This window comes from Thalassophryne amazonica, chromosome 8 (assembly GCF_902500255.1).
Source record: "Thalassophryne amazonica chromosome 8, fThaAma1.1, whole genome shotgun sequence".
Lineage (NCBI taxonomy): Eukaryota > Metazoa > Chordata > Actinopteri > Batrachoidiformes > Batrachoididae > Thalassophryne > Thalassophryne amazonica.
The window spans coordinates 23,288,174-23,310,863 of NC_047110.1; the positions used below are offsets into that span (position 1 = coordinate 23,288,174).

Genomic DNA, 22,690 nt, shown 5'->3' on the forward strand with positions numbered 1-22,690 from the left:
GAATCAGTCACTAAAACAAGTCATTAAAAACCTTTAAAAGTGCTGACTCTGTACTATGAAGAGCTTTATAACCTGACTGAAAAATATCAAAAGTGCCATGTGCTTCTAGAAAACCTTGCAGCTGCATAAGAACACATTTCTCTAAAATTTTAGCCATGAACGGCAGTTTAGAAATTGGCCTAAAATTACAGACATTAGCAGAATCAAGGCTAGGTTTTTCATAAGGGGCTCAATAACTGCCTCTTTACAAAACAAAGGAACAACACCAGACAACAGACTGCTATTTATAATGTGAAGGACATTAGGGCCAATAGTTGTCCAGACTTCTTTAAACAGCCGAGGAGGAACAGTGATCTCAAAACAGGCTTAAGTTCACAGACAACTTTAGAAAGACATGCAAGAGACATTGGCTCAAAATGACACATAACAGATGAGCATAACATGTCTGGAAAAGGACTACATGAGGACGTCTGAATATATTAGCTCTAATTCTTTCCACTTTCTCAGTAAAGAAGTGCAAAAATGTGTTACAAGTGACAGGTGTTGATTTAACCCTGAAGGCTGGGAGGGGTTAAGCACTGCCCCAATGGTTTTAAAAAGAACACGTGGATTAGCCGTCTAATGTTAGTCAACAATTTTCATGGGCATAAGCAGCGTCGCAAGTGCCATTGCCAAGAAACGCCTCCAATGTGTGAGAGTTTTGTTTACTTCTGGATTAGGGTTGCAACCATGGCAGAGTCCACTGCACCAGAGGAGAAGCGCTCACAGAAAAAGGCCCCTATGTTCTCCAAAGCGGAGGAAGCTCTCCTTTTGGAGGAATATGAGTGACGTAGGGGTGCGCTTGACTGTTTGAAAGGGACAACATTGGCCCTAGCTACCAAAAGACAGTCGCAGTAAGACACTGAAGTTTTGTCAACTAAAATAAGATTAGCCTCCTCTGTATCAAGCTATAAACTTTTTTGGCTAAAGCAAAGACTAACATCAAAACATTAGTCGACTAAGTGAGTTTAGTCGACTAAACAAGATTCGACCACTTTATGAAACCGGACCCTGGTTCGTGCTTGCTCAAGCTGCTGCAAACACCTCAGCGTGGTCACTGCCAGCACCTCCAGCACAGCGTCCATCTGCAGACTCTTAACTGCGTTCTTCCATGTATCATCGCTCCAAGATCTCCTCCTGTGTGCACTGACAGAAGTCACAACGAGTTGTCTAGGTGCAATGACACTTATGGAACATAATGTAAAAGGTGCACGGCAGAATCTCACACTGTGTTTCTGCAGACATTTAGCCGGTGTTTATTTCTTGGCGGCACAGGACGTTGGATCATTTGTCTGTGTGTAGGAGCTGTCCAACATCTTGTGACACAAAGACAGTAAGAATAACTAACAAAAAAAAGTATGTGTGTCCCAATGTTTAAAAAAGAAGAAGAGAGAAGTTGGAGGTGGGAAGTGGGGTGGGGGGGGGGTGTTATAGAGTGGGACAAAATGCTCCCATTCATTGTATTCCTCTGGGAACACTGGGACTGACTGGGGCTGCGTCACGAGCACAAACACACAAAGCTCTCTTTTTACTGAGGGGGGGGGGGGGGGTCGCTGGATGAATGAGCTGGTGAAGGTGGTACTGTGGGGGCCCTGCTCTCTTTAAGAAAACACGAGTTTAAGAAAACACGAGGCCCCTTCCTCTAACTGCCCACCAGACACACTGACATACACACCTCAGCACAAATAACACGAGTACACGCGCACAAACGCGCTTGCTATTAATGGTCCTCTTGTAGCACAGACACTGTGTTTAGGGTGTAACGGGTGTCCAGGCCTGGAGCGGGGGGGGGGGGGGGCTTCTATGGAAGGTATGAACAGAAAGAGAAATGTATTCGCAGATATGCACATTGGTCACATGTAAATAAATGAGTGTCTCTATCTAATTTTTTCAAGTAGGTAAATATTTAAATAATGATAAGCTGATTGACAATTACAAAAAAATAACAAAAACTCAACATTCAACACTTATTAAGTCTTATTAACTATTCTAATTGCTAATCAGCCAGACTGTCGTGTGGCTCTTACCACTGTTCTATTTCTTTTCTACAGTCAAGTTCAAATAAAAGAATATGTGCTTTTACATCATCTAGACTTTCACCTTTAATTCAAGGGCTTCAACAAAAAATATCACATGAACCATTCAGGAATTATGACCATTTGTACATTCAGTCTTTCTGATCTCAGAGCCCATATGGAAATGGAAAAACTAAATATAAGAATTATTTTAAACACAAACTGTCACTTTTACAGCCAGTTTTCTGCAGAAAAGTCAGGGGATGAATACATGAAGATCAATTATTACAAATACAGACAGCATGATACTGTATGGCAAATCTGTCTGAAGCGGGCAGTTCTCAAAAAATGAGTAACCGCATAACAAGGACACAAGTGAGGGAAGCCAAACGTGTAGCCTCTCTGGCCGTGATTTGAAAAACTGTGCAAGGTGCAACTTTTGTCTGTTGCATCACATTTTAACCAGCTTCATGGTGGAGTGGAAAAGACTTTAAAACAAGCAAGCAGCTCAAATCTAGGCTCACATATTTCACATGCCTACTACTATACACAGTTTCTCCAATCACAGCCACAGAAATGTATACTGTATTTTCCATTTTTTAGAAGAGTTATCAATTCCATTTCTTGCAGAGTATAAGTCACACCTTTCTTCTGTATGTGGAACTCACTTTTCAATACAGCTTTTCCCTGGGGGCAAGTTTATCTATGGACAGGAGCTCAGGGAAGCACATGTGCACACCACAGCATGTGCTGTTACATGGGTAACATAATGGATGTTATCTGGTGCAGTGGTGTGTGCCAGAAGGACTCCAAAAATAAGCATGCTGGACAAATAAATATGCAATGGACAACATACTGGATGTTATTTGATACAGATTAGCATAAATTGAAAACACCGGTATAAACATAAAAGTCCATTTGAAGGTTTTTTAATTTGTTGTGTTTTTTTTTTTTTTTTTTCAATCAACTCTTTAATTTGGAATTTTTGTGCATTGTAGTCTAATTTTATTAATGGAATGTCTTTCTTCATGCATTTAATTTTTGGGAAAGCCCAATATAAATTGTTAGTAGTAGTAGCAGTAGTGAATGCATGATTTTTCTGTTTATGAATCACACCAGAGAATACATCACACAACCTCCCAAATGAGTAAATGAATAAAAATAAAATAAAAATAACCTGTCAGAAAACATAGTAAGTCCTCGTTATGGACATCTTGGTGGCTGCATATTTTGTACCACTTTATTTGATGATAACACCATTTTTCTGGTGCAGTAGGCCTATATACATAACATCGTAGCAAAGGAGTCAAGCTGTAGGGTGGGGCGGTGGGGGGCATCTGGATTCCTAGTAGCCCATGGACTAATAAAGATCACAGCATCATCTGTAAAGTCAATATCAGTAAACATTTCCTCAATGACAAATACAGGCAATCCACAAACAAACCCAAGAGCAGAGCAGGAACCAGAACAGATCTCTGAATAACACCTGAAATCACTGGGAAGAAGTCAGAGTCTGTGAACAGCACTTCACAGTACGTCTGTATACAGTATGAAACAAATAATAATACAATAACATGCTTTTGGAGGGCGGTATGCATTTTCAGAGGCCCAATGTTCATGCCCAGCCGCCCAAAATGACAGATATTCGCCCGAGTTAAACAAGATTGACTATCCGTCATTGCGGGCAACGGCATACCACACGACAAATGCATGTTATTTGCATTATTATCACTTACTGAGATACACAACCCGTAACGCGTACATAAAAAGTAACTTTTGTAACTAATATAACATAACTTTTGTAGTGTTGGCTGGCGCGCTGCTCTCCAAATTCGGCAGTGCGTCCTCATCAAGCTGGCTGCTTTGGCTGCTGTTCATTGTCGTACTATCCATGAGAAAATCATCCGAAATATCCATATTGTGACCAACACACACTTCTTGCCTTTTTATCTTTTCCTCTGTGGACAGTTCTTGGGCTGCGCGCTATGACGTCATTTGTTTACGCACAGCGGGCGAGTATAGCCAGGTAGCATCGTCGTAAATCTACACTACCAGCCTAGCAACGCCTTGGTAAAGTGATAATAATGTTCAACGTCAGCCGCACTCAGGGCCCAGATCAGGTGGAGGTGCTGAGGTACGGCCCTGTGAACACACACAATCACAGCTATTCAGTATATCGCCTTCCCCTATTTTGCTAAGCCAAACTGGTTTGCTTCAGAATGACATTTTATTGACACTAAACGAACCCAAAGGTTAATAGACTGGACACAGGGCCGTTTTAAAGTCAGGAGTTAGTCATTCTCCGTAGCTGGTGGGTCCAATCCACATTCATGACTTTCCAAGTCATTGTGTCTGAAGCTATATGTGCTGATGTAGTAACTCCCAGGCTATGTCACGGCCCTTTGCCTGCTCCATTAGCTCTGGTGCATGTATGTGTGTGTGTGTATTATTTTAACTGTGCTTGTCAGATTCTTCTCTCTCCTCACTTTCGCATCAACAGGACAAAATAGAGTCCAGCTTTGACTGAACTGATCACAAGTTATTCATCCTTTGGCTATTACCAACAGCGGGCATTTACTCCAGATAATAATGTTTAGGCTTTAATTAACCGTAGAGCTAATACTGAGATAACAGGCGGCAGCATCCTGCATTTTTGGAATGTAAAAAAAAAAACACACAATGAAATCAAAGTAAAAAGAATAAGGAAACAACAGTCATGGGACACAAACTCAGAGAGAAGAAGAGGACAGACAGAAGAGTTATAAATGAAGAACAGAGAGAGGGAGGAGGAGTGCGGCTTTGCAGTCATTAATTAGCCCGTTAGCTAGAGCCCGGGCGGTGTGGTTGGGGCCTGTGCCTTTGTGGGCCCGAAGGAAATGGGCCACATATGAGAGCCATTATAGTTACTGACTTAACAAAGACACATGCCTGTCAGCCACCAGGCTGGGCAGGGCCGCACTGCCTGCAGCGCACAAAGGGCCCACCGCCACTGTGCGCACATAGTTGTGCTCTGTGAAAACATGTTTGTGTGTGTGTGTGGTTGCACATCTATCACACTGTCGTGTACTCTATTGATGATGATCATTTTTATTTATCGCTCCAACAGAGGTGATGGAATGCGTTTGCCTCCACGATGACAGTATGCACTCACTGCAGTGTTAATTTAACACCAGTAAATTTACTCTGCAGACAAGGTGAAACGGCACACAGGCTGAATATAAATATATGTAAATCTGCATGCAGTCACAGTGACACAGAAAAACAATGTAATCTTAGATAATCAAACAAAACAAAAACACTTCTAGGTTCTGAGATTCTCAATCATCTGGCAAGAAGACGCCGATATGTTTGGTGAGAAATGACACATCTTGAAGTAAGAGCTTTCAGTTTCTCCCTAGAGGTAGTGATTTGGCACAACTTTCACACCAGATGCCCTTCCTGACGCAAATCCACATGACCACACTAAGCATTTGGCCATCACGCTGCCAACGGAAACATCTTGAAGACTAAAGATTTTTAGCTCCATGTTATCAGAGAAATATCAACCAAACTGAGTCATGGCTCTTAAATTGTTTTGGAAACTGAAAGTGTGGTGTGTCCCCTTCTTCTGTCAACTTATCAGATTCAGAAACAAATGAGTTACTCATTTTATCATTGGTAAACGCAGTGTATAGGAAACCAAAAGTATGGGACTGGACAACTATGGATTCTCTATCACTGAAAAAAACAAAACTATTTTGAGTTGCTGTTTATATGAGGTCTGTGAGAAAAGTATTTTTTTCAAAAACCATATGGATTTGAATCACGTGTGATTGCATCAGCCAAGCTTGAACCTTCGTGCACATGTGTGAGTTTTTTCACGCCTGTCGGTTGCGTCATTCGCCTGTGGGCAGGCTTTGTGTGAGCACTGGTCCACCCCTCTCGTCGTTTTTTCATTGTCAGAAGAATGTCTGAAGGACTGCTGTTTTGTTGCATTAAAATTTTTTCAGAAACTCTGCCAGACAACCAGCTGGAAACCATTTCGAAGATTCAGATGGCTTTCGGTGAAAATTTTATGGGCTTCAGAGAGATTAAGGATTGTTACTGCCGCTTTAAGGACGGCCCACAGCGCCGGAGGGCGCGCCGGAGGGCGCGCCGCGCTCCGAGCGGCCATCGACAGGCTGAAACGAGCAGATCACTTCCAAATTTAAGGCTCTATTGATGCAGGACGTCGTGTAACTAGCAGAGAAGTTTCATAAGAGGTCGGGATCAGCACTTTATCGGCACATTCCACTGTTAAAGGAGATTTTGTAATGAAAGACGTGCAGACGGATTTGCGCGTCGGGACGCAGCCGCTCATGGCGCTTGACAAACAACACCTCCGTGTTGGAAGCCTTACACGACAAGTTGGAACATGCCCAGCTGTTAATTTCTCTGATACTCACTCGACTGAAAAGCGATCGAAAGCCGCCTGAATCTTACGAATGGTTTCCAACACGTAGGTGTTTTTTGTCCCGCCGCGCCATGGGCGGCTGCGTCCTGACGCGCGAATCCGTCCGCACGTCTTTCATTACAAAATCTCCTTTAACAGTGGAATGTGCCGATAAAGTGCTGATCCAGACCTCTTATGAAGCTTCTCTGCTAGTTACACGACGTCCTGCATCAACAGAGCCTTAAATTTGGAAGTGATCAGCTCCTTTCAGCCTGTCGATGGCCGCTCGGAGCGCGGCGCACCCTCCGGCGCTGTGGGCCATCCTTAAAGCGGCAGTAACAATCCTTAATCTCTCTGAAGCCCATAAAATTTTCACCGAAAGCCAACCGAATCTTCGAAATGGTTTCCAGCTGGTTGTCTGGCAGAGTTTCTGAAAAAATTTTAATGCAACAAAACGACGAGAGGGGTGGACCAGTGCTCACACAAAGATTGCCCACAGGCGAATGACGCAACCGACAGACGTGAAAAAACTCACGCATGCGCACGAAGGTTCAAGCTTGGCTGATGCAATCACACGTGATTCAAATCCATATGGTTTTTGAAAAAAATAAAAAGGTCCGATACTTTTCTCACAGACCTTGTAGACTTATTTGGAATTCCTCCTATATCGGAAACATCGTTTGGTCAAAATCCTTTATTGTATTTTTAAAATTTTATGTATTAAGACACCAGTGTTGTATAGTAACGAAGTAAAAATACTTCACTACTGTACTTAAGTACGTTTTGGGAGACTTTGTACTTTACTTGAGTTTTTAAAATTCAGCTTACTTTCGCTTTTACTTCACTACAATTCCAACCTTAATTGCATACTTCTACTCCAATACATTTTCTGTGCGCCATGCTGTTACTCGTTACAAAAAAAAAAACACACACACACACGAAAAAAAGTTGTGTTTTCACTCAGAGACACCACTGATTACTAGTGACTGCAACGAAGTCAGGCCGGTCATGAGGCATGTCCGGTAGGCTTTTTTGCAGTTGCGCATTTGTGGGGTGTTTGTCAGGAAAATTATCATTTCTCTACATTGATTACAGACCTGCAGCGGTTCTGTAATCAACTTTTCTGCACCGCGGCTTTGCTTTGAACCTTGAACCAATCGAAGCAGTGATTCGCAGGTCGAAGCAGTGCTTCAATCTACGATTCATGGATTTTATTTTGCTTTATCCTAATTTTTTCCTGCTAAAACCCTGAAGAGCATATGTCTGTGAGTAATATTTAATATTTTTATGTTAAACCGACCTGTTATGGTCTTCTGAAACAGTTAATAGATATATTTTATAACTTAAAAACGGGACCGATGCTAACGCGTTAGCATGTCTATGGCGTTTTCAATGTTAAAGTTAGCATTAAGCTGTTCTCATCAGTACGTTTGTACTGTTTTCTGTATAATTAATGGCTCAGCATTCGTTGTCGTAAAAGAGTCAAATTGTAACTTTTTAAATTTATTTTTATTCATATATTATAGCAACAACAATAATAGTCTACATAATAGACAATAATAGTCAATAATAATAGACTAATAATGTTACAATACAATTTTAGAGAAAGAGACGAACCTAATGAAACAAAACACAACAGTAAAGATAAAACCATGTAACAATGAAAATAAAAAAATACATATAGAAATAAATAACTGTTTTCTGTGAACACCTAGTGAGTAGCCTACTCTCGTGTAGGTTTTGAAACCTTGTTTCTGAAGTGTTTTGTGTGATGTGCACAATTTTCAGTATTTTGACTAATACTACCAGTCATTTACAAGCCTAGATAAACTTTTATAAAAAAAAAAAATCAGTCCGTTTTTGATTATTAACCTTTACTTGTACTTTTACTTTCAATACTTGAGTACATTTAGTTGTACATTACTTGTCATACTTAAGTACAATAAATACTAGATACTTTTACTTTTACTTGAGTAGCATTTCAATCAGTGACTTGAACTTCTACCAAAGTTATTTTTTACTTTATACAACACTGTAAGACACCACAGTGTCTTAGTGGATAGTGCTGTTGACTCACAGGAAGAAGGTAATGGGATCAATTCCCACATGGGACTTTCACTGTAGAGTTTACGTCCTTGCCATGTTTTTGCGTGGGTTCTGTCCGGGTGCTCCAGCTTCCAAAGACATGTTGGTTTGGTGAATTTAACGTAACTGTAGGTGTGTGGTTGTATGAATGTGTTTGTCTGTCTATATGTGGCCCTGCGACAGACTGGCGTCCTGTCCAGGGTGGACCCTGCATCACGGCCTATGACTGCTGGGATGGGCTCCTGTGACCCAGTCTTGGATAAGCGGTTGAAGATATGTTTGTGATATGATTACTTTTTGACAGGTAATTAGTAACTATAGTAGTATGTGCAAGTATTTCGACTTACAACTGGCAGTTTTGTGCATGGAGATAAGCAAGCAGGTCAGTGTGTTTTTGCGTGCCTGTGTGCATACTGAAGTGTATGTGTGTAACTCAACCCAGTGTCACAGCAGTTCATGGCGCCATTACAAAAAGTACATTAATCTATGGGTTTGTGACGGGGGCTCGAAAATAGGGCGCTTTTCGTGACGGGGGATGATTTCATTTTGTGACTGGGGCACAAAATGTGGGGTGATGGGGGGAGTCTGGGAGGTTATGGCTAGGGTTAGGGGAGGGTAGACACTAACGCTATGGTTATGGTTAGTGTTCGGGGAAGGGGAAGATTATAAATAGCAAAATTAAAAAAAAAGTTTCACGAATATCGGGTGCTTTTCGTGGTGGGGGCACGAAATTAAACATGAGACTGCGCTGGTGTAACCATATCTGTCAGGTTGGAGCCTTCGGAAGCAATTCTTTAACACATGGACATCCCCTGCTAGTTCTCCACACCACTTGTTCTCCACACCACAGGACAGGAAACCTGGGTCACTTTGAACTGTGTTCTCCCTTCAAGGATCCACCACCCCAGAAAAAAAACAAAACAAAGGATTGATTCTTATTTTTGTTTTTAGCATTAAAGTTCCCCACTGGGACTTTATTGTCTTCATTCACAAATATGTTTCTCAACATTCTATCCCACTCTGTAAAACATGCAAAATTCATAATAGTAATTTATTTAAAAATAATAATAATAATAATAATAATAATAATAATAATAATAATAATAATAAAAAATTCTAATTACAATTTGAACATTGTGACCTCTATTTTCTCTATGATTTGAAACGTGTAAACAGCAACACAAATAGACGGCAACATCATGCGTCAGTGAAGAAAAAAAAAAAACCTTGCGGGTTTTTCCTCCTTTTTCATCTGGAGGACATTGTTTCAACTTAAGATATGGATGACATAAATGTGGGTTTTACCACAACGGGGTCGATTCTTTTCATCTGAAACAGTAGCATTTGGTCAGCTCCTCAGAGTATTGGCCTGAGAGAAGAGTGAGTCTGGATTCGATAAGTGGAAACAGACTGCCACAGCGCTGCTGCCTGTGTGTGTGTTTAAGGCCAACACACATCCGACGGCACGTAAACAGCCCTGTGACTAAGCCCGGGAGCTTAGCCAGAATAAATCTAAACCTCTGTACAGTGGATGGACCATGTGCTTGTTACTAAGCTGGTTTATTTGCCAAGAAATGCTGCTGGTATCAGGATAGCTTCAGTAGCAAGAAGCTGCTCTGGTGGAATCCTGAGGAGATTTTCAATGTGAGACCATCGTTTGAGTGATCGGTTCAGTAGGTTCACTTCTACACATTTATGGGACATAAGAAGCAACAAAATGCAGGATATCTGAGTCGTAATCTATTTTTCTGCACATCCCTTTAAACTAAACAGCAACCATGACACATGATCCACAATGGAACTGATTTTACAGCTTTCAGCCTCATTAATCTGGGTGTCGTAAGTAGGAGTAGAACAAACTTTGTTAACCATGCAGTACCTCCAGATCTTACATCACTCTGGACTGATGGGTGGGTGGGGGTGAAGGCGGAGGGGGAACACAGTAGCAAATGGATTCAGATTGCCTCAATGTTTAAAACAGCAGCAACATAACTTTAAGAAATGATGAAATACAGACTCGCGACCGGCACACAGCCACAGTGCATTTGGCTCACAGATGGTGGGAATTAGTTTGTGACTTGTTATTTAGCAACTGCATCAGGTATGAGGAACACAGGTGTAGAAATGAATTTCAACCCTTAGAGCCCGAAGGTGTTTTCTCAATTTTAACCATAGCTTTTAAAGTACTTGTTTTTAGTAGAATGCCCATGTGCTGCATATCAAAATGTTCAGAAGAATCTCATCTTTCAACATTTGTGACACATATACACTGCATGTTGAAGTATTTTGGCTCTAAATCTGAAAAATGAAGCGCATTTTTAAAAAAATGCTTCAAAATGTTTTTGAAAATACACATTTATTCATGTGGACAAACTGTTTTGGTGTGAGGAATGGGTTCACCAAAGTCTTTGGCTCACAAAAGTAATATATAAAGGAAATTGTATATCACTTTAAATAAATTAAAAGAATCACTAATTTCCAGCTAGATCTTATCTGCTTTCACTCTATGCAGAAATGTCCATAAATATCCATCAATGGATGAAAAGTTAAAAGTCCCTCACAAAAAAGACCATTTCCTTATTTTTTTCTGGGGGAGGATGAAAAGAATAATTATGATTAATTATTTGTGAGTTAACTAAGGACAATCATGTTATTAACTGTGAAAAAATATTTTAATTGATTGGCACTGTGTGTGCGTGCGTGTGTGTGTGTGTGTGTGTGTGTGTGTGTGTGTGTGTGTGTGTGTGTGTGTGTGTGTGTGTGTGTGTGTGTGTGTGTGTGTGTGTGTGCGTGCGTGTGTGTAATGACAGGATATGAGGGCTTCGTCACAGAGTCAGACACAAACCCACAGAGAACTTTCTGCAGAGGGCAGAAATCAGATGAGGCCTGTGAGGAAAGAATGTGTACATACGTGCCCGTTTGTGCATGTGCTGACTAACCTGGATCTGCTGCTGGAGAATGTTTATCTTGTGCTGCTGTTGAAGAAGCTGCTGCTGTTGTCTGGCAATCTGAACATACACCCAAAAAAACAGAAACACAGAGGAGAGAAAAATGTCACTTTATAAGATACACAATTATGAAATAATGTTATTTAAAATACAAATTTAAAAAATAGGTGAAAATCACAAAAAAGAACAATAATAGGAATGTCTTGATGGGAACTGGAGTATATCATCATAAGTATTACCATCACTATTTTCAACACAACAAGCACAACCAGAACTCACATTTAAAGTTAAAACACTTTAAAACAAAACTTGAAACACTTGGACATATTGCTGAGTAATATGAACAAAAATATTAATTGGACAAGTAAACTATGTTATGTTCTTTGCTACAACACACTGTTTTGAGTGAAGCGTCCGGCTGACTGCAGCACTGCCTGTAGCTAGACAATCCTTGTTCATTCTGGCTCCATTGTTGGCGTGGCCAACTGTATTTCACAAGTGCATTTCAAGGCCAAGGTTACAACGGGATTTACAAATACAATCTGCAGCTGTTTCATCAGTTATACTTGGTTTGATTACTGGACTTGTGTCAGGAAGGGCATCTGGTGTAAAACATGCCAAAGCAACATGCAGGTCCACCTTGGATCTGAAACAAGGGAGCAGCCAAAGGGACTTACTTTTATTGATATTATTACAGTGATTCAATGTCTGCAGTGGGCTACTTTATCTGTTTTATTATGTTTTGTTTGGTTGGTTGTTTGGTTGGTTGGTTGGTTGTTTGGCTGGTTGGTTGATTGGTTGGTTGGTTGGTTGGTTGTTTTGATTCTCATTTTGTTTTTGTTTGTTGTTGTTTTTTGGGTCAGCAGTAGTTTCTGCACTTGGGTCCAGGGCTCCTTTGTGATTAGATGCCTTCAGGCAGCTATTTTTTTTTTCTGCCGCTGTAGTTCTAGGGTCAACATGCATGTTGTGCTGCTGGGCCTGACATATGTGAATTTTAAAATGGAACTGTTCTCTAATGCTGCTTTAGCCATGCTGCTCTGAGCACACCTGATCCCATTAGATCTCAGAAGTGACGTGTGGCTGAGAGACCACAACACCAGGAGCTGTGTGACAGTGTGTTTCTCCTTGCAGAGGTAGAGTTGTGACAGCAAAACCATCCAACAGAGAAATTATGCCAGCTGCCAACAGTGTAAACTAGACAGACAGACAGACAGACAGACAGACAGACAGACAGACAGACAGACAGACAGACAGACAGACAGACAGATAGATAGATAGATAGATAGATAGTAGCATGTGGCCCTACGGGCTCTGAATTTATAATAATAATAATAATAATAATAATAATTTATAATAATAAGTTTATAATCTGTAGTAGCAAGTTGCCTTGAAATTTATAATAAGTTTATAATCTGTAGCAGCAAGTTGCCTTGAAATTTTGAATTTTGCCAGTATTTTCATTTTTACAGTGTAAGATGGCCTCTGTTACCATCATGGCTGGATGACATTTCTGTCCTTGCATAGCATGTTGGACACATTTTGACTTGCTTTACGTTGACGACATTATAGTGTTTCATTGTCTGCTGCTGCCGCAAGGTGCTATACATATATTTAAGGGATTATTAACCGAGTGCGAGGTCTGTACGGGAAAATATCAGACCGAGGTGTAAGTACACAGTAAAATCACCAGTGTTAATTTAACATTGGTGATTTTACTGTGTGCAGACCGAGCATTAGGGAGGTCCATGCGAGGTTTGATATCCCCATACAGACCGAGAAAGCGAGGTTAATAATTTGTTTATCATATGGCTATTGTATATATATATATATATATATATATATATATATATATATATATATATATATATATATATATATATATATTCAACAAAAATATAAACGCAACATTTTTGGTTTTACTCCCATTTCGTATGAGATGAACCCAAAGACCTAAAACTTTTTCCACATACACAATATCACCATTTCCCTCAAATATTGTTCACAAACCAGTCTAAATCTGTGATAGTGAGCACTTCTCCTTTGCTGAGATAATCCATCCCACCTCACAGGCGTGCCATATCAAGATGCTGATTAGACACCATGATTAGTGCACAGGTGTGCCTTAGACTGCCCACAATAAAAGGCCACTCTGAACGGTGCAGTTTTATCACACAGCACAATGCCACAGATGTTGCAAGATTTGAGGGAGCGTGCAATTGGCATGCTGACAGCAGGAATGTCAACCAGAGCTGTTGCTCGTGTATTGAATGTTCATTTCTCTACCATAAGCCATCTCCAAAGGCGTTTCAGAGAATTTGGCAGTACATCCAACCAGCCTCACAACCGCAGACCACGTGTAACCACACCAGCCCAGGACCTCCACATCTAGCATGTTCACCTCCAAGATCGTCTGAGACCAGCCACTCGGACAGCTGCTGAAACAATCGGTTTGCATAACCAAAGAATTTCTGCACAAACTGTCAGAAACCGTCTCAGGGAAGCTCATCTGCATGCTCATCGTCCTCATCGGGGTCTCGACCTGACACCAGTTCGTCGTCGTAACCGACTTGAGTGGGCAAATGCTCACATTCGCTGGCGTTTGGCACGTTGGAGAGGTGTTCTCTTCACGGATGAATCCCGGTTCACACTGTCCAGGGCAGATGGCAGACAGTGTGTGTGGCAAGCCCAGCTCTCCACAATTTCTCTTATACTCACTCGACTGGTAAGCACTGAAAGCCAAGATAGGCTTGTCCCAACTTGTCCTCTGGCACTCCGAAACGGAGGTGTTCCTTTGTCTCCAGTCAAGGGTTAAGGGGTGCCTGGAGCCGATCCCAGCAGTCACAGGGCAGGAGACATCCTGGACAGGACACCAGTCTTTCACAAGACCACATATGGACAGACAAACTCAGTCACACTTTCAAGTTTCCATTTCATCAAACCTCCACGTATTTGGATGTGGGAGGAAGCTGGAGCATGCAGTGGCAACCCACACGAGCATGCAAACTCCAGACAGACAGGACCAGGTGGGAAGTGATCCCACAACCTTCTTGCTGTGAGGTAATAGTGTTAACCACTATGCCACAGTGCCACCGATGTAATTTCTTTCTTTATTTATTTGTATTGTACTGTTTATGTCTTGAATGCCAAAGAAATAAATTTAAAAAATTCAAATCAAAATCATTTCAAGAAAGAAACGGCTGTTATTTAATTACTAGTTAACGAGTACAGTAAATATAAATAGCATTGCTGTTTGCATGAGTAAATTAAGCTAATCAATCTAATTTTGTTTTGTTTTGCACTTTGTTTTTGATGCTACTCTGGTTTTCCTGTTTCCCGTTTCTTCAGCTTGGTAAAAACTTTGTAAAAACCTTGTAACTGTTAGAATGGCCTAAGCAGTGGGTCACCCCTCTGAGTCTGGCCTGCTTGAGGTTTCTTCCTCTATATCATCAGAGAGAGTTTTTCCTGACCACTGTCGCCTATGTGCTTGCTCTAGGGGTTGGTAATGTTAGACCTACCTCATGTGAAGCACCTTGGAACAGCTTTGTTGTGATTTGGTGCTGTTTAGATTAATTAAACTGAATTGAAAATTATACCAATTAATAAAATCAACTACTGATGCCAATGTAATGACACTAGAAATTGTTGGGAGTGACCAATCAATTATAGGTCAATATGTAATTTAATGAAAGCCAAATTTTTTTGCAATATGAACATTCTCATACATTCCATTGTAAACTAAATAAACTAACTCATCTACTATAGTTAAAAATTTTAATGATGACAGAAAATGATGGTTGATTCAATACATTTTGTCAATGCATTAGCATTAATTTACATTAAATTAATTAATTAAATTATTATTACATTATTTTATAAATGAGAGTGTTAATATACTCTCATTTATAAAATGAGTTATGGCTGTTAAGACGTATGGTCTGAGGATGTCCTAAATTTTTTGGAGAGTACAAAAAAAATTATTGTAAGAGCATATTGATGTGCGTATGTGCTGTTTGTGAATGAAACCCAGTGTGAGGAGCTCTGACACCCAGAGGTTTACAAGCAATCTGATTCTCCTCTACACTGAAAACTGAAGTGGTTTGAAGTTATTGGCTTTCATTCAATGAGATGCTTTGGAGGTTGTTGAGGCACATCTCAGTCGGACAAATTCCAAGTGGTGTCGAACAACATATGTTTTTTTATTTTTATTTTTTTTTTCAAGTGATGCCATGGGCCCCTGAGAGGCTTTGAGGTGTCAAATGGACAGACAGTTACAGTGACTATTAAAAACATGAATGAATGAATAGTCCTAAAACACTTTTTTTATGAGATACAGTAATCACATTTAACAACATGCCTCATTGGAGGATTTAGACTTCTGTTTGCATGATGTCAAAGGCTTCAAGTTGAATGCTCTGAGGGAATTTTCATGCAATCTAGGTGGAGGATTTGCAAACATTGACATGATATATGACTTGAATGGCATGTGAGAGTTCTTTCGTGAACAGGGATGGCATTAGAGCAGCCTTGTCTCCTCTCTGAGGGCACCCAAAATATAACCTAGAGGAGTCAGAGTGCACAGCTTGTTGGAACTTCCAGGCTGAACTGGGCAACCTGGTCTCACCGCAAGTCGTGATTCAGCAACACGAAATATACATTAATCTTTTGGTTTGTGATATTGTGATGAAAAGCACCCCGTTTTTGTCACGGCAGCATGAATTCATTCTCATTCATTCAGTGATGGCTGCACAAAATTAAAAGTGAAGCGGGGGGTCGGGGTGGTTGTGGTTAGGGTGGGGGGGGGGTAAGATTAGGTTATGGTTAAGGTTAAGGTTGGGGGTGGGAGTAGGGTTAATAATAGTCAGTTAAAAAACAACCCGTCATGAAAATGTGACTCATTTCGTCACGGGAGCACAAAAAAAAAAAATGTGAGACTGGGCTGAACTGGGAGCTGAAAACGTGGGCTCTGATGTCACTGAAGGTATAAACTACTATAGGCCCCCACCTGAGGCCCATTGGTGCTGGTGCTTATCCTTGGATTCCATACCTTGAAGTGTAAAAAATCTACGACTCCTCCTGGATAAAATCTAAGGTTACTTCCCCATGCAAGGCTAGTACCCATTTACACCTGGGTGGACTAGGACAATCCAGATGAAGTGTTTTGTCCAAGGACACAAATAGGCAGAGTGATAGGAAATCAAGCCCAGGTCTACATATTGGGAGGCTAACTCCTATCCTTCTGAGCTACCTGTTCTGTGTGTTTTAGAGTAATCCATGAGCAGGTGACTCGCCATCTGTGATCTCGTAACACTCGGCCTGCTTATAGAGGAATCAAAGCATGACGGCCCTCCAAGCCTAACCCTTGTCCCACTGCAGTCATTGAAAGTAACAGTATATAGTCCTGATGGATGAATCTGCTGCACTGTCTAGTTGACCCAATGACTTTGAATAGCTGTATACAGTAAGATATAATATATATATATATATATATATATATATATATATATATATATATATATATATATATATATATATATATATATATATATATATATATATATATATACAATGTTTGCAAATGTATCTCTGTATTCCACCACAATGTTTGCAGTGCAGACTTACAACCATTTTTATTCACAGGTCATCTGTAATTGGACAGAGTGATGGTCTATTGGTTAAGGCGTTGGGCTTGAGACCAGAAGATCTTCGGTTCAATTCCCAGCCTGACAGGAAAAATCACTGAGGGCCCTTGGGCAAGGTCTTTAATCCCCTATTGCTCCCGGTGTGTAGTGAGTAGTACCTTGTATGGCAGCACCCTCAAATCAGGGTGAATGTGAGGCATTATTTGTAAAATGCTTTGAGCGTCTGATGCAGATGGAAAAGTGCTATATAAATAGTCCATTTACAGTGCTCACCACTGTAAATGGTAGTCCAGTGGGCACAGTTCTGATAATCTGATAACAGATAATTATCGAAGATAATGTTTTCATTATCGGATTATCTTTTTAGATAACTTTAAAAACCATTGTTGGACTAATTATCTTCCAATATATTTTTGTCCGATAACTTTTAGACCGATACCGTAGTAAACAAAGCTGAACAGCGACAAATATTTTTAAAATTTAAACTCAGTTGAGCACCTATCTGTTAAAAGTTTCATAACAGATGTATAGTTCTACCCTCTGCAAACAGAAGAGAGCTGCTTCTAGGAGAAACTTCTCTATCCTCTGCAGGCAAAGGAGAACTGGTCACAAAAAAAAAATCATTTCCTTTAACACCATACTGATATGCTGGCAATATCACCCAAGTCATCCAGAGGCATACATTTTTAACTTATGGTTCAAATTTTAACCAAACTTTTTTGGACAAGTTATTTAAAATTACTGTCACGTCTGAAGTTTTATAAAGTGAAAATATCAGATATATGTTTTATTTTTAAAGTAATGCGCTAATTTTTAACGTTTTAGTGAGCACATTTGCCCAGCAGTGCATTATGGGTAGAAGAGGGTAATCTCAGTACGTTCACGACAGGACAAATGCATTTCAGATACTCTGTTCAAGTTCCACAGACAACAGCATTAAACTCTAGTGCCAAAAACTCTCGTGAATATATTCTCTGGGTTTATAGACGTTGTTATTGTATTTGCATTTGTTAAATTCCACACATCTTAAATGTAGCAGACACGGATTATCTGGAATTTTGTTTTGACAAGTTTTCACGGTCTCTACTGCCATCTACTGCCAGTAGTGTTCATGGCAGTTCATGGCAGTATTCGTCCTGAAGCTGGGCAGACACTGTATGATATTTTTAATCACTGTACTTGGTTTCAGTTCAAACTGTACCACAGAACTGCACGGTGTAAAAGTTCAGAGTGCCCGATTTATGCTCTCACACACATGGTACGTTCAAAAACCACACGTCGGACTTGTGTTTCCAGAAGCAAAATGTAAGCTTTTTTTTCCAAACATAATTTACAAAAACTCTCGATGGGAGACATCAAAGTTTAAAAACAAAACAAAACAAAAAAATATTACAAGACAGGTCTGCAGTGTTTGCACATGCACAGTGCGAGCAATTGGATGCTTGTAGCTCTTCAGCAGCAGGATACCCTCACGACGGCTGACCAGAATAATATCGAACAGGTTTGATTTTCATTCGACCATACAATCGGCAATCAGGAGGTGGTCGTGAGATGTTAAACGCAGCTTGTTATTCCATGTACACTACACGATGCAGGACGTGTGATTAACTTGAAACTCGGTCCAAAAAATTCTCCACGAATGAAAAATCATCTGAAAAAGGGCCAAAACTTGCACAGTGTAAAGCCAACATTTATGTGTCAAGACAATATTGAGTGCATGTTTTACAATATAATAAAATGTGCGCACATCATAAAACGTGCGCACATTCTCTCCACATGCAAAACATTTTGCGATGACACTTCCAGGGCTCTGTAAAAATGCCTGTTTTTACAAATTAAAAAATGGAATATTTTACAAAGGCACATTTATCTGTAAACACCAACACACGACACACGTCACACGTCACATTAACATGTTGGTTTACATAATGAATGGCTGAACCAATCAGTGTTTAGCAGAGGCACATTTTACCCAGAATCCTTTGCGATCTATCTGTGTTTGTTACAAAACCTCAGAATTAGTGCATTATTCAACATTAAAATATAAAATATATATGTTATATTTTAACTTTGTACAAATGATAGAATTGACATTAATGGAGTTATTCTATCAGTATTAATGTTATTTATAAATCAAAATCATAAGTCAACACTGCTTTATTGTCCAAGACCTCTGCCTGACCGGAGCATTGTGATTGGTTAGAGAGCTGGGCTTTGTGGCTGCTCTCAGCTTGTGTCTGTGCTGGAAGCCATGTAGTAAACAAGAGCTCCAGCAGGGGGCAAGATGTTCAAAGACAGAAGTGTGGGATCATTGTTTGGGTCTGTTGTCGCTTTTGATGCTACCAGAAGCGATCGTGCTGTTAAAACTCAAATTCAGTTTATTAGTAATTGCAAATGTACCAGAGACAATACTGGAATTTATCGGTTATCGGTTATCGGTTATCTGTAACGTCCGATACATTTTTGGGTGGTTTATCGTTTTATCTTTATCAAAGATTACTTTTCAGTTATCTGATTATCTGTTATCAAAGTTAATTTTTTGGTTATCTGTGCCCACCACTGTCCATTTACCATTTGCAGTCCATTTGTTTTAATCAGGTAAACATGAATAATTTGTGTGATAGTACAGATGAATTAATTGGTGACATCAGAAAAAAATAACTATTTAACATGCCACCAGAGCCAAGGCTTCTTCTTTTAATATAACCCTGTTGAAATTGCTAAAACTCTGTTATACATACCTTTCAATGAAATCAATTATTCTCCATGTCAGTAGTATTAAAACATGATGGTGCCTCACACAGTCCCCCCGATTCTATGCCTTATGATGGGTTTCCTATCACCAACATGTGAATGCAGCATTAGTGATATTTTGCACTTTGAGGTAACTAGTTTTTTGATTTGGCACAATAGAAATTAATTTCATTGAAGTGAACTGGAAAGGGTCAATGGGACACGACCCTGGCTGCAACAAATACAAGGTGGAATTGGGCCAGTGGTCTGCACGGGTAGTTGCCAATCAGGGCTCAGTGTTCCACAGTGTGCTGATCAGTGATGCCGGTAACGCGTTACTCTAATCTGACCACTTTTTTTAGTAACGAGTAATCTAACGCGTTAATCTTTCCAAATCAGTAATCAGATTAAAGTTACTTCTCCATGTCACTGTGCGTTACTATTATTTTTCATTGTGGGTCGATAGCAGCATTAAACTTGGTCTGTGGGCAGGAGGTCGGGGTTCGACTGAACTGCCCACTTTAAGTAAGCTGTGAGCTTTTCATCCGCGGTTTTTTGCAGCTGCTCGACTCGTCGTCTCCTCAGTGCAGTGATCAGCACACCTGCACTGAGCTTTACAAAGACATTTTTATACTTTTTTTCCTCCTTTATTTAGAGCTGAGCTGAGCCACTCCGTATCTGCACGTTAAAACAGCTGATCCTCCGCGACGCGTCAACAACTAACACTATTTTCCACTCAAATGCACCTAAACTCTCTTTCTGAGGACCACATGATGTGAAAACACAATAAAACTTTCTTACCTGTAAATCTGGTCACGTTTTCTGCATAAATAAATGTTATCCATTCTTTGTGCTCAAATGCCAAAGTAGGGGCGAATCCAGATGGAATGGGGGCGTGGGGGAGGGATGTGCCCCCCTCACAACACCCCTAGATTAAAGGTCCAGTTTTGAAGCCTTTTTTTACTACAACTACTAATACTACTTAAATAATATTAATTTCGACAAGTAAAATATTTAGAGAGAATTTAAATGTTAGAAAAATGCTAGAATGAATTTAATAGTTACATTTATAAACAATGTAGGTTCGAAATTGCAAGTTTTACTGTTACAGTGCTGTCAACAGTTAAATATGAGGTCAAGAAAGAGGTCTTTATTTTACTTTTTATAAAACAAGTATTTATTTTCATTGAAGTCAAGAAAGGGTGACTATAAAGTAAGTTTTGGCAAAACAGGTATCATTGTCATGTTGAGGTGGCAGAGGGTTGTTGTCGGCAGCTGGGAAAAGTAACTAAAAAAGTAACTAGTAATCTAACTTAGTTACTTTTACAATTGAGTAATCAGTAAAGTAACTAAGTTACTTTTTCAAGGAGTAATCAGTAATCAATAATTGGATTACTTTTTGAAAGTAACTGTGGCAACACTGGTGCTGATACAGTGACCTGACATCAGCCAGCTGGAAACAACCAGTTGCATTATATTAAAGTCTTCACAGGGGCAACATGTGAACTATTTAATCCCACTCTCTTGAGACAGAAAGGCAAAGCAGCTGCCTCACGCTCTCTTTTTTCCTCTGAAAAGTCATTTAGTATATTTATTCTGAAGTGTAATTACAGGCTGCTGAATGGGAGGCGGCGCCCCATTTGCACACGTCATATTTCATTAAAGGCAGATTTTGCAGGGTTTGTCTAAAGGGCATTATCCTATCAAGTCTCAACAGCCAAATGACTAGCTGATATTGGAATCTGTCTTTCTCTTCACTCTCTCCATCATCCCTGTTCCTTTGTGAAGCTGTTGAAAGGTGGAATGTGTTGTGATGGGAGGTGTGGACTTGTCCAAACAGAGCCTGTCATGTGCCGATACAGTAGGTGTTGGCAAACACCTTCAAAACAAAGAGCAGCTCACCTCAGCACCTCTCAGTAGTTTCTCCAACGCGCTCTCTTCTCTCTCTCGTGCACATTTTTAAAATAATTTCGAGACCTGTAGATGCACATGCCAGCATCAAGAATGTCTGCACATTTTAAAGCTGAAAACAGAAGGGTGTATGATTTTTTTTTTTTTTTTACTCCCCCTTTCCATCTTGGGTTGAATTTTGTTTTGTTTTGACATAAGTTCTTGTAGTTCTCATCGTTTTACATGAAATGTTTAACTGATCACAAGAATGGACAAGTCCAGCAAGCCATTTATCCAGGAAAACAAGCTGTGTATAATCTTTAAAAAAAATGCTTCATGGGGTTAGTTTGTCTAACTTAAAATGAAGAGTGTTTTCTGTAGGAAAATAAGACTTTTCAATGTTTATATTTTAGTAAGTTGATAATTTACAAGATGGTACAGAATTGTTCCATTTAAAAAATAGGTGGAAAAGGTTTGACAATGTAAAATAAAGAGTTTGATCTTAAAAATGGAAATGCAGCATGAAATTTGCTCTGACTTACATGAAATAAGTAAATGAATATCATCACCTTCTTAAAATAATGGCCTAAGTCATATTTTCCCAACCCAGACTCATGGCATGTCGTGATTCAGCAGCATGAAATATACATTAATCTATTGGTTCATGTTATTGTCACGAAAAGCTCAACATTTTTGTCACGGTAGCATGAATTCATTATAATACATTCCGTGATGGCTACACAAAATTAAAAGTGATGCGGGGGTGGGCTGTGTTTTCCAAAACATGACGTAGGCCATTATTTCAGGAAGGTGACGATATTTCTGAGTAGAAAGGAGGGGAAATGAAGAGGTTAAATGAAGTAATTTGGCTATCTAATAAAGCCTCATAATTAAGTTGGTTCAAAATCATTAACCTTGTAGAGGACAAAG

The 22,690-nt window shown here is 39.9% G+C and overlaps 1 protein-coding gene across 1 annotated transcript in view; it reads right to left on the bottom strand.

Moving 5' to 3' along the window:
• Positions 1–22,690, bottom strand: part of LOC117515355 (transcription factor SOX-6-like) — a 420,160-nt gene that overhangs the window by 134,639 nt on the left and 262,831 nt on the right. Inside the window, exon 7 of the mRNA XM_034175874.1 lies at positions 11,490–11,558. Within this exon, the coding sequence (XP_034031765.1) occupies positions 11,490–11,558 (69 nt within the window). The remainder of the gene's footprint in view (positions 1–11,489; positions 11,559–22,690) is intronic.